At 45.4% G+C, this 21,133-nt stretch overlaps 1 protein-coding gene across 3 annotated transcripts in view; it reads left to right on the forward strand.

Moving 5' to 3' along the window:
* Positions 1 to 21,133, forward strand: part of PLD1 (phospholipase D1) — a 65,252-nt gene that overhangs the window by 34,289 nt on the left and 9,830 nt on the right. For 2 of the 3 annotated variants that reach the window (XM_057369394.1, XM_057369393.1), the window contains 13 exons: positions 3,200 to 3,258; positions 3,760 to 3,852; positions 6,262 to 6,414; positions 7,117 to 7,266; positions 8,049 to 8,132; positions 9,807 to 9,888; positions 10,929 to 11,039; positions 12,279 to 12,485; positions 13,327 to 13,543; positions 14,461 to 14,574; positions 16,607 to 16,735; positions 17,051 to 17,169; positions 17,355 to 17,468. In XM_057369394.1, the coding sequence (XP_057225377.1) occupies positions 3,200 to 3,258; positions 3,760 to 3,852; positions 6,262 to 6,414; positions 7,117 to 7,266; positions 8,049 to 8,132; positions 9,807 to 9,888; positions 10,929 to 11,039; positions 12,279 to 12,485; positions 13,327 to 13,543; positions 14,461 to 14,574; positions 16,607 to 16,735; positions 17,051 to 17,169; positions 17,355 to 17,468 (1,632 nt within the window). The remainder of the gene's footprint in view (positions 1 to 3,199; positions 3,259 to 3,759; positions 3,853 to 6,261; positions 6,415 to 7,116; positions 7,267 to 8,048; positions 8,133 to 9,806; positions 9,889 to 10,928; positions 11,040 to 12,278; positions 12,486 to 13,326; positions 13,544 to 14,460; positions 14,575 to 16,606; positions 16,736 to 17,050; positions 17,170 to 17,354; positions 17,469 to 21,133) is intronic. The other variant, XM_057369395.1, reaches the window with a different exon arrangement.

A 21,133-nucleotide genomic window follows, 5' to 3' on the forward strand; every position in this document is an offset into this window, starting at 1 on the left:
AAATAAATGTTGTGGGAATCTGTGTGTTAACTGTTCACACTTTTTTTCTGGAAATTGGAAATTGGAAGAATATAGCCTCAAAATGTTAAAGCTTAATTGGATTCTATGTATAAATTTTATTAATATTTTTGTATGAGCTCCCATACTTGAAAGATGCCCAAACAAAATGAAAGATAAGATTTGGTTTGAGTTTGTGTATGTGTGTAATGTTCTTCATGAACTGTAGAGAGAGTAAAAACCTCATCTTAAGTGGAAGCAATGCAATGTAAGAACAGCTGAGAAGTGAGAGTGGCCACTGGTTTGCCTCTCATACAGCCCTTGGRCCTGCAGACCTTTGTGGAGGTCCCCACCCAACCCATCAGTATTTTCAGTTGAAATGCACTTAAAATGCAGCACATCTAGTGATTTTTAATTAAGGTTTCATATAAGCAATTTTTTTTGCATAAGAAATTTTCCTGGACAAATTAATTCTGAAGAGTGTGTAATTGCATTTTATTACTAGTTACCGGTGCTAATCAGCTTTTGATGTRTTTTTGAACCCACTAAATTAAGAGCAAGAGTCAAAATGAGAAAAACAGTGTGGAGAAGCTGGATTCTTTCTGAAATGCGGATGCTCTATGAAATTTTTATGTACATAAATGATGCATGCTTCACATTGCTGGCAGGACAGGATAGTTTGAACACCTTGCAGCTGGTTCTCCACCTTCCATAGCCCATCCTCCTGCAGCCCATCACTCCCATCCGCCTTTTTATTTTCCTTTTCATTGCCACAACAATGTCATTGAAGCTGCATTCTCTAGGCCTTTATCTCATACCAAAAACATGCTGCAGTGGGTCACTCTGAAACCAGAGTGGGATGCCAGATCCCAGGGAAGGCAGCTGGGCAGTGCAGGAATTCCGATGTGACGGAGATGAAAGCTCCTGGCTGCCCTGCCTGCCTGTCCCAGTCTGTCTGTGAATGATGAGCACCTCAGATGAGGCACTGTGACAGTAAAAATAGCTAATGGGGCCGTAATTGTAACAATAAATCATTCCATCAGGTATTTTGCACTACGCTGAGGAATTTTCCTTCTTACTGGAGGAATTTAAGGGTTTTTTACAAACCAACACTTGATCRATGTGTTGGATGGGCTCCTGTCATTGCTGTTCCAAAGATTCTTTGGATGAAGAGGGGATTGCTGTGCTACCAGACCATCTTTCTTTTTCTTTTATGTAGTGGTAGTTCTGTTTCTGCAAGTAGTTTTTTCTCTTGGTTTTTCTTTTTACTTCTTTGAGGACAATTATTTCTCTGCATGCAGTGCTTCTCAAATTCCTGCCAGTTTTCTGGTTCCAGCCAGCATTTTCAAAGGGTTTTGACATTTTTATGCTGTTTTTGTATGTGTGTCCACTGTGAGAGAGATGTCTGGGTTTCTGATTTGTCTGAATGCCATGAAGAAGTTAAAATGGGATCCAGGCAAAAATTGGCTGAGACTTTGCTTGGGACCTYTGATAAGGGTTTGTAGGGTACACTGGGTTTTCAGGTGCTTCCCACTCTGCTYTGTCACTGCAGAAACAGCTGAAATATTCATAGGTCACACCTGGTGCTTTTCCAGAACATGTACAGAGAGCAGAGAGCAAGATGGTTTGTAAAAGCATGGAATGACTTGTTCTAACCTCCTTCTAAAAACAGGCTGAAATCACCCTAAAATCAAAGCATTACTTTTGCCTCAGCTGAGTAGAGGGTGCTTTATGTTCTTGAGATACTCAGAGGAAAGCGATAGTGTCTTTTGTTGTCCATGGCCTTGGGTGATATGAGAAGTTTGGGAAGGTCCCAGGAGCAGCTGAGCATGAGGAGATGGGAGGATCTTCTGTCCTACTGCTGTTTTCTGGGGAAAAGTTATGGTATTGAGAAGGGAACCTCATCATAATGGCAAGAGAGGCTTTGACCCCAAATTTACTGATATTTTTTGTTATACTTACTGTCTAAAAATATCTTTGAGACTTAGGGGTCCTCCGATGTAATCCTGTGCAGAATTGGATTTTGAGGCCCTGAGATTTGCCAAAGAGCAGGCGACAGTGGCTCTTTCCTTGAGAAGAGAGAGCCTTTCCTTGGAGTTGCTGTGGGTATGGGTGGGCATGTCCTAGGGTTGGTACCAAGGCTGCCTCCTGTCCCAGCTGTGATCAGGAGCGTGGGCTGAGCCCTGGACTGCAGCCCCAGCAGGGTTCATTGCCAGAATGTGCTGTTAGAGGTTCCCTCTGGCTTGCTGCCTGGCCAAGGGGACAGTGCCACTTGCCCTCACCCTGCCCTGAGCACCTTTCTGCACTTGGACAGCTCTATGTGACAGTAAATTAGAAGCCTGGGTGCGGACAAGCTTCTGCTGTGCAAGGTGACTCCTTCCCTGTCCTGCACAGGACACCCTGGGAGGGTGTTTCTCCCTGCTAAAGGGGCCCAGGGCTAATATCCAGCAGACTGCCAGGAATGTCCTGCTGTGCCAAGAAAAGCCTGCTGGGTCGAAATTGCCCAGTGTCCTATTTTTAGAGGTGAATGTAATCGTGCTGAGCTTTCTCACCGGCTTTGCTCGCTGTTATGTTCCCTGCTGAAGCAGGAGGAGCCATGAGGAGGCAGCTTTGACTTTGRGATTTGAACTTGTTCTCCTCCTGCCCCACTGTGGCTTTTCTGTGGATTTTTGGCTCCTTGAACCAGATRGGCAGTGCTGTGTGTGCTTCACTGATCTGCTACAGTGGCCTTGAACGATGCTCGTGGGCTGTGGGGTTGACCCTTCGTGGTGTTCCCATGGGGTGGAGGGTTTAAAGGGTGCTTCCAGCTCTGGGCCCGTGTCCTCATTCCCTTTCCAGTCCCTGGAGGGAGGAGAGGATTCAGCCAGCCAGCCAAGGTCATCCAGACCCCCAAACAGTGTTAAACTTGAGTCATTGTTTCAGCCAAAGATCCAGCGGGGAGAATACTCTTGTGTCCCTGTGATACATTGAAGCTTGATTGTCCTGGTTGCCTGATTCTCCAAGTAYATCTAAAACAAACAGAAAACTCAACCAAGCAACTTGGTCTTCTTGAAGATGCCTAAGTGATGGTGAATAACATCTGCTCAGGGTCTTCTGTAGGTTTTGTAGGTCTTCATGACAAGTCACTTGGATCAAGAAAAGAATTTTTGGATTTGTGGATTTCAGAGTTATAAAGATGGGGGAATCTCTTTCTCTTTCCCAGATGGAGTTTGTTGGAGTAAGCCAGCTGTCATTCATCCACGACCTGGGACCGAAGGGCATGTGAGTTGTGAGCTGTGTCTTAGTGAGTTATGATTCACTAAGAGCGTGGCTTTATAAATAAATACTGTTAAAATTAGCAATTTTCCTTTCTCACCAGTAACTGACTGGAGAATATTTTGCCATGCAGATAGGAAAAATCTTTACTATTCAGACRGAAATACTATAATTTGGAGAAATGGTTTTGACACCGGGCTGCTTTGAGAGAAGTGGCACTAATGGGATTTCTATCATCTCCTCTCTGCAGCCTGTTGAGCCACTGAATTTTCTGATTCCTGTGCTATAAACAGGGCCCTGTGCTTCTTAAACCTCATTTTTTTTTCTTGGGGTGGGTATTTTTGCCCTTCATCCAGCTTTCAGAGGCTGCTTGGGCACAGTTGGAGAYGACAGGAGCCAGCCCTACACACAAGAGTGGAGGGTTCAGCAAGCACCCCCTCCAGAAATCCCCCCTGTGCCTCCAGGTGAGCCACACTCCCCACCCTGACCCTGTTCCTGTCCTTGCAGAGAAGGGTTCATCATGAAACGCTCCGGGGGCCATCGCATTCCTGGYCTGAACTGCTGCGGCCAAGGGAGGATGTGCTACCGCTGGTCCAAAAGGTACTGCTGGGGTGTCAGAAAGAGAGATGCCATRTTCTCCTTGGGCACACAAAAATCCCCATTTGTCCTTTTCTCCTAAAAATTTTGTGGGAGAGAATCTTTTTTTTTAATGAAAGCCACAGATTTTCAGGTTGAAAGCATCTGTAGGCCGTTCCCTGCCCCACCCTTATGTGTGGTGGGTTTTTTCTTCTGCTTTGGAGTTCACAGAAGGGATGTGTTACTCCAGAGAAAATCTGGGATTTCCTCGAGCTCACAAAAATAGCAGTGACCTCCTGGATTGTGCCCAGCTTTCCCTGCTGCAGGAGCACAGGTGGCTGTGTGCCTTGGGGAGGGAATGTGGTTGCCCCAGGCAGATTTCAGCCTGGTTTTCTGAGTTTCCCTTCCTCAATTTACAAAATGAAAATCAATTAATTGAAATACTCTTTGGACTGCTTCAGAGTGGGATCAAATCAGATGTGGCCTGCAGCGCTCAGGAGCTGTTTGGTTCAATTAACCCTGGCATTAAATATATTTCCTCTTGCTTATTACTGCAGGTATTGAATCCCAGTGTTTTCTCCTGTTCYCATGTCCCTCCTTGCTGCAGACAGACATAAAATATTTTCTGTTCCCATCCCTTTACCCTCTGTGTTAGATCTTGCWGTTGCCTGGGGATGCAGCACAGGGAGTTGTGTGCTGTGGGGGAGTACTTGTGTTACCAGCCAGCATCCAAAAAATGCAGGGTATATTTCCTGGAGCATGCCCTTCTCAGGCAAATCTTTCCATTTGCAAATCCAAATAGCCCATATCTGCCCTACAGCAACAATTTCTTGATCAGTGGTGCTTCCCCAGGTGTTATACACCTTTGGATTTTAGCATCACCCATGAGCTGTCATTAGTTTTATATTTTATAGTTCTGTTTTCCAGCAAAACTTTTCTTGTGAAGAAAAGGTGCTATTTCTTCACAGTCTTTCCAACATTTCTTAATCCAATTTTACAGAAGATGTCTATAATGAGGGCACAAGGAGATAAAGATGTGACCTTCCTTCAGGTCAAATCCTTAAATTGTCACCGAGTCTTTCTCTCTTTTATGGAAAAAATGCCTTTTCCTCTTGATACTTCTCAGTTAACCCTTCCTTATGTTATCCAAGCTGTAGTGGGGACCATAGCACATCCAGTTCTAGGAGTTCTCCATTTTCCTTTAAAACCTAAAAAGGAAGTGGGAGAAGTGTTGAGTGGGATTCTGTGCAGAATATCACAAGTGGGGCACCAAATTCCCATCTTTGCCCACTGGACTGACAGTTTATGCATTAATAAATAAGCAAATAACAGTAAAATTTCCCAGAGAGGATTATTTAAAGGAAGGATTTTAGGACACGGAGGAGGATAATGGGGTGAAGCCGTGAATGGGCACAGGCAGGGTTTCTCAAACATGTAGAGCTGCCTGGGGAAAACAGAAGGGAGAATGCTTGGAAATGTACCTTGTGGGATGTTTAAGAGTGAAATTATGGGCCAAATAGGGAGGGCAGGTTTTTTGGCACCAAATGAGAGGTGATGCCAGGTAACTCAGGGCTCTGAAAGAAGAAAAGAAATTATGAGATCTAATAAATAATTATGGGARGTAGATGAGGAGCTGAGGCTGTTACTAAAGATACAAGAATGAACAGATTTTTGYGGTGTTTTGTGTTGCTTTGTGTATTTCTGAGTGTGCAGAAGAATGAAGCGAAGGTCTGGTGATGGAGACCTGTGTGGGACAGAGGGGGCTGGTTACCCCAGCTACGCTGCAGGAGGAGTAAAAATTAGAAATGCCATTCACAGTAAAAAAATGTGTTTTTTTCCCAGAGTTGCCTTTAGGCTACAGTATTTATGTAAAACCTGCCGGTCATCCCTCCTCATGTGTTTCTAACAGGGTGCTTGTTGCTTGGCAATAAAAGCTTTCCAAAATGGCTTGTTCGTATATTTTGATAGGARTGAAAGTGATCCTAGCATCAGAATTAGTGTTAGAAATGTAAAATAACTCCCAWACAGCATACAAGCTGAATAAAAATCAGGGATGGAGGAATCCTTGTTGCACCTTTGCSTGGTGCTGGGAGGTTTATGACCAGGGATCTTCTCACAGATTTTTGTTAAACAAGGAAACCTGTATTTTTAAAGACTCCTGTATAAAGGAATTATTAAAATWTCTCTAGAAGTCCTATATTGAATTAAAACTCAATACCCAAGTTCATAAAATAGACACTTTGCTGCTCAAGAAAACCACCCCCTGGTCTACCTCCTGAGAAGATTTTTTACCATTTGCTAAATTTCTCTGATAAATGATTTGCACTTGTTTTGAAGAAGCACTTCTCCATTTCATTAGTTTCTTTCATGTCTCATGTTTTGAGGCTGGCATGGGTGTGATATCCAGGTGACRTGGTTGCTGTGTCTGTGCAGGTGGCTGGTGGTGAAGGACTCGTTCCTGATGTACATGAAGCCTGATTCAGGGGCCATTTCTTTYGTCCTGCTGGTGGATAAGGAATTCAACATCAAGATAGGCCAGAAAGAAACAGAAACTAAATACGGTTTGCAGATTGACAATCTCTCCAGGTAAGAAAACAGCTTTGTTTATCCCCTTTTAGTTTGCTTTTGCTTTTTTAAAGGAGGAATCGATGCTGCTCTGCAGGAGGKGTTAAGAAGCCTGGGTGGCTGCTGCTGGTGTGCTCAGGGCTGCTGGGGATTTAGCCCTAATGCTGATCATTTCCGATGTCTTAATGAGGCATTTGGAGCCTCTGTTTGTCCATCCCTGTGGTTATTGCTGTGGCCTGGGGGCACGGTGCATGCTGAGTTGCACAGTCTGGTTTGGCAGCAATTGCTTAGGTAATTTTTTAGGCACTTTGTTCTCTTTATGCTGCAAGCAGGGATGTTTTCTTCTGAATCCCAATGGAGTRTTACTCAAAAGACATGCTAGTGGGGGATAAAGAGATATTTAACGTTTTTATGTTAGCACACAGTATAAATTCACCTCATAAGAAGTACAACATTAGCTGGCTCCAACTCCAAGTTAAGCTGGTGCTAATAATTTAAACATGGGTGTTTTTTTTATGCTTGGCAGTGCAATGCTGTTAGTCACTCACAGCAGCTCAGTGCTGTGCATTCTCTTGCTAACAAGACAGCAAAGTCCCTACTTTTTGTGTGAATGAAGTATGACTGGTACCGATGCATTTACCAGCATGGGCAGGCAGCGAGGAGCAGCCCAATTAAATGGAAGTGGCTTCAGCCTCCTGCTCTGTGCGTGGTGTGTTTTTCCAGGTCGCTGATTCTGAAGTGTAACAGCTACAGACATGCCCAGTGGTGGAGGCAGGGCATAGACGAGTTCATCCGCAAACACGGCAAGGACTTTCTGACGGAGCATCGCTTCGGCTCCTACGCGGCCGTGCAGGAGAACACCCTGGCCAAGTGGTGAGGATCTGTCACTGCCTGCCCTCAGCACCCTGGCTCTGGTGGACAGGGCTGGGAACCTTTAGTAGCTGGTGGGGTTGGTGAGAATTAAAGAAGTTGCAAAAAAATGAGGSTTTCTTCACCAGGAACAGAGTAACTGTGCTGGTGGCAGGAGCTGTGCATCACAGCTGATTGTGTTCTGCAGCGTCAAGTTGTGTTCCAATTTGAACACGTTGGGTATTTGTCATTGTAAGGATAAAGAGAAGAAAAGGGAATCGACAAATGCAAATCTGGGTATAGTCGGACAAAGACTGGGCTTTATGCACACAGCAGTCCCTGAGAAATCCTTCTGTCTCCAGTGTAAACTGATTGCACTAATCCATTCCCAGAAGTGTCTCAAAAACTGGATTCTAGCTGGAAGCAGACAAGTGCTTTCATTGCAGCTTCTGCCTTACAGCAACTGGTGCCTGAGTGGTTTCCATAAATCAAAGGAATCACCACTCCACCATCCTTTGCTGGGAGACAAACCTGGCTTGCACCTCAAGCAGAGCCCAGGCATATTGTGAGGTTGGCAGAAGTGCCAAGTGGCACTTAATAATCATTTATTGTGCTGTTTCATAGAGCTACTGATAGCAGCATTGAATTCTCCCTGCTTGTTGTCCTGATTCTTGAAATTAGGATTGTGTTTGCTTTCGAGAAGAGAACGTAAATATCATTAACATAGAACCCCATCACTCTTCAGCCGTGTACTGTGTTTAATGAAGGGGAGGAGACATAACTCTGCACTCTTTTTGCTTTTGCAGGTATGTCAATGCCAAGTGGTACTTTGAAGAYGTCGCAAATGCCATGGAAGCCGCCAAGGAGGAGATTTTCATCACAGATTGGTGGTTCGTGCTTACWCGTTCGGGTGTTGCCCAGCTGTCTCCCCGGGGAACGCTCCTGACAATGTGGCACTGTTCAGGGCCCTACAGTATGGCARCTAGCCCTGCAGCCAGATGGTTTGGCAGCACACCCAAACCTCTCCTTGTGTTGTATTCAAAGGCCTTTTCAGGAGGGCTGGCAGCAAAAGCRCACGCTGCAAATCAACAGCTTGGTTGTGTCCCTCCACGGAAATGTCTGAAATCACACTGAGGCACCACCTGAGCTGCAAGTGTGGCTTGAGGTGCTCATCAGGAGTGCAAATCACTGCAGACCTGAAGGGCATGGGTGTCTTTCTGTGTGTAAGAGAACAGGGATGCTCAACAGTGCTTTTGCCATGGGGTCCTGCATGGGAACCTCCTTTCATCTCCTCGCTGCCTTGGGAAGCCTCATGCCAGCAATGAGAGCATCTTGTGGGTGTGTCCTTTTGGTCTTCTCTTAAATGGGCCAGATAAGGGAGGAGAGGAGTTTTGTTGCCCTTTCTGAGCTGTGTGTCAGCCAGACGACCTGGTTCTACCCACTTCTTACCTCGTTAATGTGTTTATGCTGTGCCCTGGTTCCTGTTTGTGGCAGAAAAAGGGTTCTCTCACAGACTGGGCAGAGTTTCTTGGCTGGGGGCTGGTTGTGGCTGCCCATGTCCTGCCTTTCAGGAGGTCAATCTATCCAAGCCTACCTGGACCATGGGGATGGGAGGCTTCCAAGACATGACTCAGATTTTCTGTTCACCTTGGGCACATCTCTGTGCTCCTTTTTCTCTGTCTGTGAAATGAACCTCTTGCTGTTTATCCACTACCTCCAACTCTTTCCTCATTCTTAGGTGGAAATTATTATGAGAAAACTACATGCAATGGTATCGTTTAGTGGAGTAAATCTGTCTCCTGCCATGACCACAGTTAAACCTGATGCTCCTGGGTTCCTCTACACAACATCAGAGCATCCCATTTCAGACCCATTGTCTCTTTCTTCATGTTTTATTCAGACAGTAAACTATCATGGAAATCCGTAACTTTCCTGAAACTTGGTGCATAACATAAAAATAGGATGTAGCAATAGCCTTTATCCAAGCCCAAGTTCCCATGCTTGGTACAAAATTAAAGGAATGAAATTCTGTCAGCTTGCTGTGCAGGAGTTAGATGAAATTGCTTAACTATTTCTTGTAGTCCTTGAAGCAATAAAATGTCCTGTTGAGAGATCCTGTTGCTTTGTCTTCAGGCAGCAAGGAAAATTCAGCACAAATCTGTGCTGTTCAGATGGCTCAAGTGCTGGAGAACTGAAATCCCACTCTTATTTATTTTTTATGTCTGCATATTTCTTTCAAGTCTACCTTGGGGTTTTCTTTTGTTGCATCTTTCTTTCACAGATAGAGTCCAAATTTCCCTATTTATACATCATTGTTAAACCTGGTCTCATGGGTTGTTGAATACTAAGATGAATGTGCTGGACATGTCCCCTGCTCTCCGTAATGCTCAGTTATTAAACAACAAAGAGCAGGATATTGGAGAATGCATCACTCTGGGACATGAGCTTTCACATCCACTTTATTTAAACTTCAATCCCTTTGCTTCCCAAGTTGGTTATTTAGGTCAGTGCTTTGTTTGCAGGCTACATCTTGCTGTGGTTTTTATATACCTTTATTTCCTTAGGCTGAGCCCAGAAATCTTCATGAAGCGACCGGTGGTGGARGGGAATCGCTGGCGGCTGGACTGCATCCTCAAGAGGAAAGCAGTAAGTGAGCTCCAGCAGCACCCTCCACCCTGCACCTTCCAGCCAGAGGCTCATACTGGGCCTGGAGCAGTTCCACCATGCATTTTGGTAGAGATGAGAGTTAAAGYCTCAAATCAGATGGTCTTGGAAAGCCACATCTTTTTATTTCCCCCCCATCCGGGTTAAGAAGTGCACAGTTGGCAGAATGGTAGATGCTCTTGATTGCCCCACGTTTTGGACACTTCTTGGTGGGGTCAAAGACCTGCTGCTGTCTGCTGCTCTCCATGTGATTTATGTAACTGAGGTACAGGGCAGGCTGAGCACTTTGTGTTGTGTTTATGAGTGTGGGCTCTGCTCCAGCTGTTCACACACCCTGTGATAACACCAGTGCTGAAAAGCTTTGCCCCATATCAGCAGTGAGTCAGAAGGTTTATTCCCATGGCTGGGAAAGGTCTTGGACTCTAGCTGTGGTAGAAGGGCAGGAGTCCACATGGGAGAGACTTTAAACTAAAAGGAGGTGGGTTTAGATTAGATACTAGGAACATATTCTTCTCAGTGAGGGGAGTGAGGCCCTGGCACAGGTTGTCCAAGAATTTGTGGCTGTGTGACCTCACCAGTCTTGTTATCTTGCAGAGACATTTAACTGTGGGCAACCCTCAGGGCAGCAYGAAGCAGCAGAACACTGAACTTTARTGGATGAACACAAYTGGAGTGAATCACATTTGCAAAAAGTACCTGAAAGGGTGTGTAAAGGAGCTACTGCAGGAATCATCTTTTGATGGGTCTTGTCGTAGCTCAAACAAAACCAGCAAAACCCCCCCAAACCCAGTTACTGAGCCCTTCTCAGAGAGCTGGAGAGCTTTCCCAAGCAGGCAGGTCCTTCCAGGCTGTGGGGTCCCCATGGTGGATCTGGAAGAGCACAATCAGAGCAAGTAACCTCAGTCAGCATTTCCATCAGCAGACACAGCTTATTTTCTGCCTCTTAGCCTTTCCTCCCTTTGTRAACGAACTATATCCACTGATGTGCCTGCATCCCATGTGTTCCTTTTTATTTCTGACAGCAACAAGGAGTRAGAATTTTTGTTATGCTCTACAAAGAGGTGGAGCTTGCCCTGGGGATCAACAGTGAATACAGCAAGCGGACACTCATGCAYCTGCATCCAAACATCAAGGTAAAGGCACAGGGCTGTGTGCAGGGAGTTTGCATTCAACTGTTCTTGATGGCTGGTGCTGGCCCTGGTGTATTTGGGTGGGAACTGCAAGTTCAGGAGTGTTTTCCAGCATTGCAGTGGGAATAGTCTGACAAGACACACCCATAAAGTGACTGCCGTGTCCGGCAACTTCATTTCTTTAGGTTCTAATGGAACATAAAATTGCTTCGTTTAGATTTGCCAGAGCGACTATTCATCTTAATTCACAAGAAGCATATTTCGTGTGACAAGTTAATGTGGTTACATCAAATGGAAAATTAGAATTTGAAAATGTTGTCTCACTTCAGCATTYCTGTTCAAACGTGAATGATGAGAGTCAACCCTGGGCGTTAATGTTCCCACCACATTGCACTGTCCTGTGCTGTTATGCTGCTGTTCTGGCACCAAGCAGAAAATCAGTTGTGGCAKATAAACCAGTAGATATGGTTAGATCCAGTCTCTTAAAGTTAGAGAYACATACATCTTAATGAGCAATAAGGTATTTGTTATGCTAGAATGATTTATTGTCACTTGATCATTGTCACAGTGAAGGGAAGCATCCATTCATCATCTTTGTGGAAAGACTGGAAGATACACAAAAGCAGTGTCACAGGTTTTGGAGCAGCCAGGTGAATTTTGGTAGCTCTTCTCTGAGAAGCTGTTCTAAYGGCTCTAACATAACAAAACTGTAAGCTTAGATACAGAAATTAGGGTTCCATAAACACTTGTCAAAAATAAATATCTAAACAAATGCCAAACTGATTTTAAATGGGGGGGAGAAACCACCCAACTTCTCATTTCACTTGTGTGGTGGCGACAACCAAAGAAGTGACTCAGATCACCARTATGTTGTTTTCTTTCAGAGCAGGCTCTGTGTGTGAAAGCTCAGCTTCTGCTCAACTGAAAGTAKGATTTTATTTGTTGAAGCAGTTTCTTGACTATGGTACTCTTATGAAACTGTTTAAGGATGACCTMTCCCAACATCAGTAACCATTGCTGTATGGGATTCCTGCATCTTGGGGAAACACTTGCCTGCCATATGGCTGACCTCAGCTGTGGGGAAATGGAATAAATTCAGTAGTTAAGCAGTGAATGCATCCATTAACAGCTCCAGCGTTTCCCCAAAAACCCCAAGCAACCAAAAAAGACTGGACAGCTCTGTGCCTGGCAGAATTTAAATTTGACAGTGATGCTGAGCTCGAGTGCTGGTTTCCTCCACAGGTGATGAGGCACCCAGACCACGTGTCCTCCTCTGTGTACCTGTGGGCCCACCACGAGAAGCTGGTGATTGTKGACCAGTCCGTGGCGTTCGTGGGTGGCATCGACCTGGCGTACGGGCGCTGGGACGACGACGAGCACCGCCTGACCGACGTGGGCAGCGTCAAACGTGCCACTGCCATCAAATCCGTGTCCACAGCCAACCTGGCAGTAAGTGGGCTGGGCCCAGMTGGTGGCCATGGTCACCCACAGATGGTCTCTGGCAGGGGTGAATGGGCTCTGTCCTCTTCTGAGCATAAGGTTGGGTTTCRGAGCTGTAATGATGAATAAGTGATGAGGAGGAGGAAGGATCTAAGCATTGAATGGCTCTTCAGGCTGGGTGCTGACCAGCCCTTGCTAGGGATAGGAGAGCTGGTTTTCCCCTGGAGCTTGGAACAGCAGTCACAGTTTGAAATCTGTGCTCCTAGACTTGTACAATCTTAGAATGCTTTGGATTGGAAGGGAACTTAAAGAGCATCGTGTTTCAACCCCATGCTGTGGGCAGGGATGATTTTCACTAGACCAGGTTTCTCAGAGYCCCATCCTGCCTGGCCTTGAACACTTCSAGGGATGGGGCAACCACAGCCTCTTTGGGCAGCCTCTCTTTTGTGAACAAAACCTAGCTAGAAATGCACAGTGAATGCTTGCAGAATGCTCTGAAATTCTCAATACTTGTGCCCTCAGCAGCTGCTGAACTTTCTGCTAACCTGTGTCTGTATACAACCACATATTTCTAAAAATTTGAGAGGTCTAGGGGAACGAGAATTTCAAGGGGAGGAATAATCCAGAATAATTTATGGAATCAAATGCTGCTAATATTACTAGACTTTCCTGGCAAGAGCCTCCTCAGAACAGACTCTCCCCAGAAAGCATGTCTAGTTCCCATCACAGTCTCTGTCACAGAGCAAAATTTGTTTTGTGGCTGTTTCTGAGCACTGACACAAATGAGAATCTGTACTTAAAGGGGAACCTCTTCATACCTGACCTGCAGCCATGTTTTGTGCCTTTTCAGTCTGCAGCGGAGTCGTCTGAACGTGTCCCACTGCAGCCTCAAGCTCTGACGCCAGAGAGCCACCTGTTCGAGAGAAATGCTGATGATGCCCCAGACACATCAAAAATGAAAGGAGTAGGAAAACCCAAAAAGTTTTCAAGGTTCAGTATTTACAAGCACCTGCACAAGCACGGCATGCACCATGCTGACAGCGTCAGCAGCATCGACAGTGAGTCAAGTAAGTGATGCTCAACTAAATCATGTATATAAAGGATGTGTGGAGGTGGGTGGGTGGGTGTATGTGCACATTCACAGGATTTCTGAAGCAATGTGTTCTTTGTATGGAAGGAAAGTTGACAAGTTACCTAACTATCAGAATTATGGTATTTTGTAGTCAACATGTAAATTTGTGTCACTGCAAAATCCAGAAGAAAGGTTTGATGTGGATTTTTTATTTAGCTAWTTAGCAATTTTCATGAGCCATCAGATGACGTCACATAATGTATGTGGTTCTTAATGTTTGTATTGTTGGGAAGTGTTTGTTTCCTGCAAGAGAGAATTGAATCTTTCATTTTTCAACTTGGATTTATTATAAGCAAATAGTTTCTGAATGGGATTATCCCCTCTCATAGACTAGWGTTAAAAGCTAGGTTTAAATAAATTCACTTAAATGGAAATTTTCCAAATTTACCCACTTACTAGAGAGTAAAGTCTGTTCAACAGCTGAATATTTAAATGCAGCTTTTAATTCCTAACATTAAAGATAACTTCAGTGCTAAAATTATAAAGATCAACTTGGCAATTTTTCCAACATGAAATCGTTCCTGAAAGTCCTCAGCTCCTGAAGATGTGGGAACTTACTGGCATTTCCATCCCTCTCTGCAGATCCTACTCCTGCCTCTGGCCTCTTGTTGGGAGTGTTGGTTGCAGKCAGTTCAGGACACAGCCATGGCTTWGTGCTTCATTACATCAGTTTGGGTTAAAAACAGCTGGGTCCTAAATTTGGTCCTTTGCCTGTCAGTCCCTGGTAGTTTCAGCAAATTGATGTCTGGTTTGAGCTGTGTCTGTCAGGTGTCTTCAGGCAGGAGCTGGCCCCAGTGTGGCAGAGGTGGATATGTGTTTTTGCCATGAATAGAACATCTTGACTTTCTGCAGGTTACTCTACCCCCACTAGGAGCCAGCCGAATATAATCCAGAGTTTAAGGCCCCATCTGAAAATGTTCCATCACCACAGTGAATCCAAACAGGGGCTCACTGAGCCTCGGGAGGGTAAGTGGAGGAAGGCAGAGCTGTGAACCCCTTCAGGCTTTAGCTGCTGATGTTTTTTGCATTATAACTATGGTGAGAGTGAGGTTGGGTGCCAGGATCAGCRTTTGCAGCTTGTTGTTCTCCCAGCATCCTTATCCCTCCTCTGAGGGCATCCTGACAGAAGAACCTTCTCCAGAAACTATGCATACTGCAGCATAAATACATAAAAATTTAAAAAAACYAAACCAAAACAACGACAACAGCAACAAACATAAAATCAAACAAAAAAACGAAAGAGGAAAGATAAAATTTGCAATAATGACAACAGGGAACAGTTGCAGAAATAGTTCTCATTCTGRTATGTGATGATTTCAGCAGCTCTCATCCTGCAAAGGAAGGGGTTGTTACTGGAACTGGGAAGTTCTGTATTGGATATTTTTAAAGTAAGCMTGATGCAGGAAARTATGCAAACAGAGAGAGGAAATAGYAGAGTGGCTGCTCCAGTCCTATGTTTSGACAAAGAGTTGGTGCCCCCTTTGTCTCCTAATTAAAACCAAGGAAAGCACACTCARTTGAGACAGGAGTTGGGTGGTTGTGAGCACTGAGCTGTTCCCATCTCTGGRCTGGTGTTGGAAGGGCCTGTCCCAGTGTGGTGCCTTTTCAAGATGCCTTTGGTTTCTGGTATGGAGCGAAGACCAGTTCTTCAGCATCTCCCTCTTACAAACATCTTCCTYTAAAGCATTAATTGCCAATTATAAAATATTGGTTACACAATARTGGCAGGCAACAAAGCATTTCCATCTGTTTGTGGAAATGATGTGCAGSCTCCCCTGTGGCCATTCATGCTCATTCATGAGTCACTGTGCAGTCACTGGAGCTCGGCACACGGAGCGTGTGTTGGCCTGTGTCCATGCATTCCCATTSCCACTCGGGCATGTCGAGTCAGTGATTCCCCAGCTCCACCTGGACTCTCACTAGAAGCTCAAGCTTCCCCAGGCAGCTCTGGTTCGTGCCTGCTGCACGGCATTTCTGGCATGGCTTGGCTCAGCTCGGCATGGCAGGGTCACAACGGCGCTGGCAGGGCTTGCTTTGTGTCACCTGGTCTTGTGCTGCTGCCAGTGTGTGTTTTGTTCACTGTTGAAAGTTGTTTTTTTTGTGTACCAAAGGGTTTTATGGTTACCTGGTGATGTGGTTGRGTTAGGAGGAGGTTTCTGCTCCTGTGTAATTGCTGTATAATTACTGCATTAGTGTTTGGTGTCATAGATGAAGGCTGCTCTCAGGGTCAGGAAATAACAYCAGTTAACTGTTTATGGTCTAGACCAACATTTTGGGATGTTTTAAGAGCGAGGGAAAATAGTTCACTGCACCCAAATATGTGCTCTGGAAAAGGGATTCCTGTTAGGAGGGAATATCCCTGTGTACAGTGTTTTAGACTGCTTTTAATCAAGACAAATTTGGAATTCAGGATCCATTTGTTCAACATGTAAAATTGTATCAAAAATGACATTGCTATTTGGGAAAAAATATAAAATTAATAAAAGTCACAAAACTTCATCAGGGAACATAAACATCTTGTTCTAGTTAGTAAAGACTAGTTCTATTAGAAGCAATACATGCTGCTAGAGAGGCAAAATAATAAACCCTCTAGCAGAGAAGGTGGAATTAGTTCACTATTACTGTAAAATATATGAAATAGATGATATACATGATGTGGACTGCCACATGGGAATATTTCAGTGCTATGGAACTGGGGAAAGGGAAATGGTTACAGGGTGATGTAGTCCAAGATAAAATTCAGCATCTGCTTTTCGTTTCCATAACAGAACTCCTATATATAACTTGTTCTGATGGCATAAAAAACATTAAAATAGGGAAGAAAAATACTAACCTACATCCCTTGAAAGCAACAGGAGGACTAGGGAGATACCAGCTTCAGCTGCTTGGGACTGGCAGGTCCCACCAGAGCTGTTCTGTGGCTGTGAGTGTGTCACTGCTGTGTGCAATGGATGGCCATGACTTTGGAGCATGTTTTTGTTTTGTTTGCCTGGGACAGATAAAGGATCCATCCGCAGCCTGAAGACGGGTGTTGGAGAGCTGCTTGGGGAAACCAGRTTCTGGCATGGGAAAGACTACTGCAACTTTGTCTTTAAAGACTGGGTTCAACTCGACAAGCCTTTTGCTGGTAAGTGGGAGTCTTTGYGTTCCCCTAAACTCTCTTCTGCATCTTTTCAGTCTCAAACCATATTTTTCTGCTTCCAAGCCAGAGRTARCGAGGSTGRTTTGGTTTGGCTGCTAGGAAGAAGCAGCAAAACTCCCTTTGAGGGGTTTTAGGGCTAATAAGGCTGTTACAGTCTGTGGACTTGCAGTCCAAGTTACCTGCCATGGGGGCCCTTAGTGCCACGTCCAAGAAACTTCAGTCTGAGGAGGGGGTCGCTCTGCTTTTCCACATTCGTGTCTTTTGTCTGAGGAAGTTCAAACGTGTTCCCCTGTCCTGCAGACTTCATTGACAGATACACCACACCAAGGATGCCCTGGCACGACATCTCCTCGGTGGTGCACGGCAGAGCCGCGCGTGACATCGCCCGGCACTTCATCCAACGCTGGAACTTCACCAAGGTGGGTGTGGGCGTCACTGCTGGGGGCACAGAGATAAGCCCAGCCTTGCCTCATCCTCCTGCCCTCTGTAGGCATCTGTTTTATTTCGTTGTGTTGTTCTGATATGTTGCAAGCRTTTTTTCTTTATCTGTTGCAAGCATTTTTTCAAGGATTTTTTCTTTATCTGTTTTCTTCCCCCTGTGCAGATTATGAAACCCAAATACCGGTCCCTGTCCTACCCRTTCCTGTTGCCAAAATCTCAGCAAACTGCTAATGAGTTGAAGTATCAGGTGCCTGAGGCTGTTCCTGCCACAGTCCAGGTGGGTGGTGGTGGTCTTCTGCTCACATATTTCTTAGAGAATTTTTTCTGCATCCTCCCAGGAAGTTTGGCTGCCTGCAGATCCTCTGCAAAACTTGAATTATCAGATGCAAAACTCTTATTTAATTCATCTCACAAATTAGGTGGTCAGATCCTCAACTGCAGTAAAATAATGCAGCTCTTTCAGTAGAGAGGCATTAATTTATATCTCCACCTTTGAGATAAGAGGGATAAGCTGTGTGCAGAACTCAAGCAGAGGGAACACCGTGACTTTGCATAACTGTGTGGTTTTATGGTTTGTTTTCTGCCTCTCTTCATCTAACAGCTAAGATTTGGGTTTTATGATTTGAGAAGGCCTGATGGGTTRAGGTTCCTCAATGAATATTTATCTCAGATCTTGGAGGAGTCTGTCAAGCCCTGATGCCTCGCTCAGATGGGTGGTGGTCAGTGAGAGCCCAGCATTAAGTGGAGTCTTGGGGCTGTTGCTTTCTGYCTTGAACTTCATCTGCACTTTATTATGCAGCCCTGCACCCCTGTGGGTCCTCTGCAGCTCCAGTCAGCCCACAGTCTGGTTGGTGACAATCATCCTCACAGTCAGAATTGCCAAGATACTTCTGTTTAAAAGCCCAGTTAGCTCTRTCGAGTGTGTGTATTGAATACTGCTATTACCCAGCAGAAATAGGAACTTGTTGAAGAGTACAAAGTCAAAATGGTTACGCTGAAGCAGCAAAACCATTGTGTAGATGAAAGATGTATGAAGTAAGTGCAGTTAGACCAAAACCAGCAAAAATGCATGACTTTGCTCTTTGTAAGGAATGGTCTGCCCAGATGACAGCAATGCTTGGGGAAGCTTACTGAAATGAGATGCTTTTTTCTGGATTTGTGGGTTGCCAGGGCATTGTCTGCTCCTCTCTGTGTGGTGTGAGGGATGGGTGGCACAGGGATCTTGTGTCTGGGGTGTTTYACATCAGCCTCCAAAGCAATTCTCACAGCTTGCTGGGAAATCATCCCCTTCAGGCATCKTCCTGCTTCCTTGTGGCTGTAAATGCCTCCCTGTCTGTGTCTGATACCAGCTTTTTGGGAAATCTTGTTCCCATGGAAGTGATGGGGCTTGTGTCCCTTGAGCTTGCTTAACTGCAAGATAAGCCACAACTTCTAAATCACAGGGTTTGCTGTAACAAAAAGTCAAGCTCTACTGATTGCAGAACTGGAAGCACTTCCCAAAAGAGAAATTAAACTGAGAACAAGCTAGATCCAACTTCCCCTCAGTCCAACTGCAGAGCTGCTGGCTCAGAGCATTGGGCTGTGGGAGAGGAGGATGGAGCTCAAACGGTGACTGCAGAATCTGCAGACTCCAGTGCTGAGTGATGGGTGAGCAGTTGGAAAAGCAGCCTGGCCACCGCATTGCTGGGGCATTGCAAATAACTGATACATCCAGGAAATGAGGGGCCRCTCTCAAGGATGCCATAAACAGCAAAAAGGGAGCGGGATAGTCTTGTAAATTATTCATTTGAAACCACCTTGCTCATTTCTTATTTATGCATCTGTCAAAATAGCCCTGCATGTAGCCAGATAAATAAAACTAGATGATATTAGGCTGCAAACACGTTGTCTTGAAATGTGCCAGCCTTTCCAGTATGGGGGAAAACTGAAGAGCATTTGGTGGAAGCACTGATGAGGGCCTCCTGTGCCTGGGCTATCCCTAGGCTTCAGCTGGGTTAGGATTTCTGGGTGATCTCCTCAAGCTACAAGGCAGGGGTTTACATGCTCATACTGAAATTTTGCCTGTCTCCCCACTAATGCCCACACTGGCCTGGTTTCCATCAGTCCCCAGGTGACACAAGCGCTCTGAGCATCCCTGAGGTCCTGCTGTGGGTCAGGGAGTGGCTCAGCCTCTGCTCCTGATGGAGGTTTCAGATTTGACTKCTGTAGGAGGTGGGGAGAGAGGAGGACACCTGCAGCCTGGATCTGAGCTCCCTCTCCTGGCTGCCTTTTTTTGGGGCTCCCAGGATGTGCATCAGGGTATCTCTGTGTGACTTCTCCTTWCCTGCAGTGACAGGAATATCAACTCTTGCCTGTCCAGTTTATTTATTTTGGAACAGCGGGCTCTGGTGCTCATATCTCCTCTCTGGTATGGTCCAGCACAGAAATGCAGATATCCTAAATTCTTTCACCAGTGTTTTATGCAGAAAAACTAGAGCAATATTCTTGTTGTTCTTAATACTGAATCCTTTGGCTGGCTAACAGCCAAACCCCTGTTATCCCCATTTGAGTACTGTGTAGGGATTTTGTAGGRAGAAGTTACTGCCCCAAGGTAAAATCCAGTGTCCCGGGACTGTCTTTGGCTGTGGGGTGATTGAGGAAAGCTTGGCTGCTAGTTTTCTTGTTTCTGACCTTGTTTGCAAATCTGTCTTCAATTGTGGGCAGWTCAGAGGGAGGGAAAAGACAAAGGATCCGTGGGGATTGCAATGTTGCTGCAAGCCCAAACCACTGACCTGTCAGCAGCAGATTCCAACCTCATTGTACCATCTGGTTTTGCTCTCCTTTGTCAGAGGAGGGGAATAGGAAAGCATTTTTGGGAGRATAGGGCACTGACAAGGGCTTTCCCCTGGGCAGGGAGGATGAATGCAGTGTGTGTGGGAAGCWCTGTGGAGGTGCAGGCTGGGAAGGACGAAAAGGAGTCAGGCATGGTCTCTTATCCTCTTTCATTTGAACTTCGGGGCTTTGCTTGCAAYAGCAATGTGATTTTTGCAAGAGCACATTGATTCTTGCAAGAGTCAAACAGAGATCTGCCAAAGGCATTGACAGGGTTTTTTCCATCTCCCTATTTCCACTCCAGAGTTTGCAGTTATCTGCCAAAGGCAGTGTTGCAAAAGATGTGATGTGGTGAAGCAACATCCCATTCCTGATRGAAATGCAATGAAAATTTAATGCTCTGGCAGCAGCTGACGCCCTCACCTCTTTGAAGTCTGCGTGAGAGCTCGCATTGTTCAGGGTTTATGCACTAACCCTCAGCAAACATCACATTTATTACCCTTATATCAGCTAGAGAAGTTAAAGGGGTGACAAGCTATTGAGAGGCTCAGGGGAGGGGATTCTGGGAAGCATGTGGCCTTTTCTCCCTAGGAAATAGATTGGGTTTGAACCAGCTCCCTTCGAATACTTTGACAGGTAAGAGAAATCCAGAAGTGTGAAATGGAGCATCAGTGATTAGGGAAGGGCTGTGTAAGAAACTTCCAGGTGTTGGTTTGTGTGTCTGTGAGTGCCACAGCTCAGTCTCCATGGRATGCTGCATTGGTGGCCTTGTCCTGCCACCTCCTCACTTGTCCCTGTGTCTTCAGAGCTGCTAAAATAATTTTATTTCGAGGAGGTCCAAGCTTTTACATCTTACACCCATTCTGCTGTCCCATCCAGTGTTTTCTTTCCTCTGCACGTGGATTTGAGGTTGTATCTGATGGAAGCTTTCTGGGTGATTCTGTGCCAGCTCTTTGGAATGAGCCATGACACATTGTTGTGGGGTGAGGCAGAGGGATGATGGCACTGTGACAGGGTAGTTTGGGGTGTGGGGTGAGCTGGGGTGCCAGTATTTGGAGGGTGAGGAGGAATGCAGGGAAGGGCAGGTGGATGATGCACTGGGAAACCATGGCGCTGGAAAGGGATGGTCCT

Source organism: Malurus melanocephalus, unplaced genomic scaffold (assembly GCF_030028575.1).
Source record: "Malurus melanocephalus ecotype Western Australia unplaced genomic scaffold, MMel_1.1 scaffold_108, whole genome shotgun sequence".
Classification (NCBI taxonomy): domain Eukaryota; kingdom Metazoa; phylum Chordata; class Aves; order Passeriformes; family Maluridae; genus Malurus; species Malurus melanocephalus.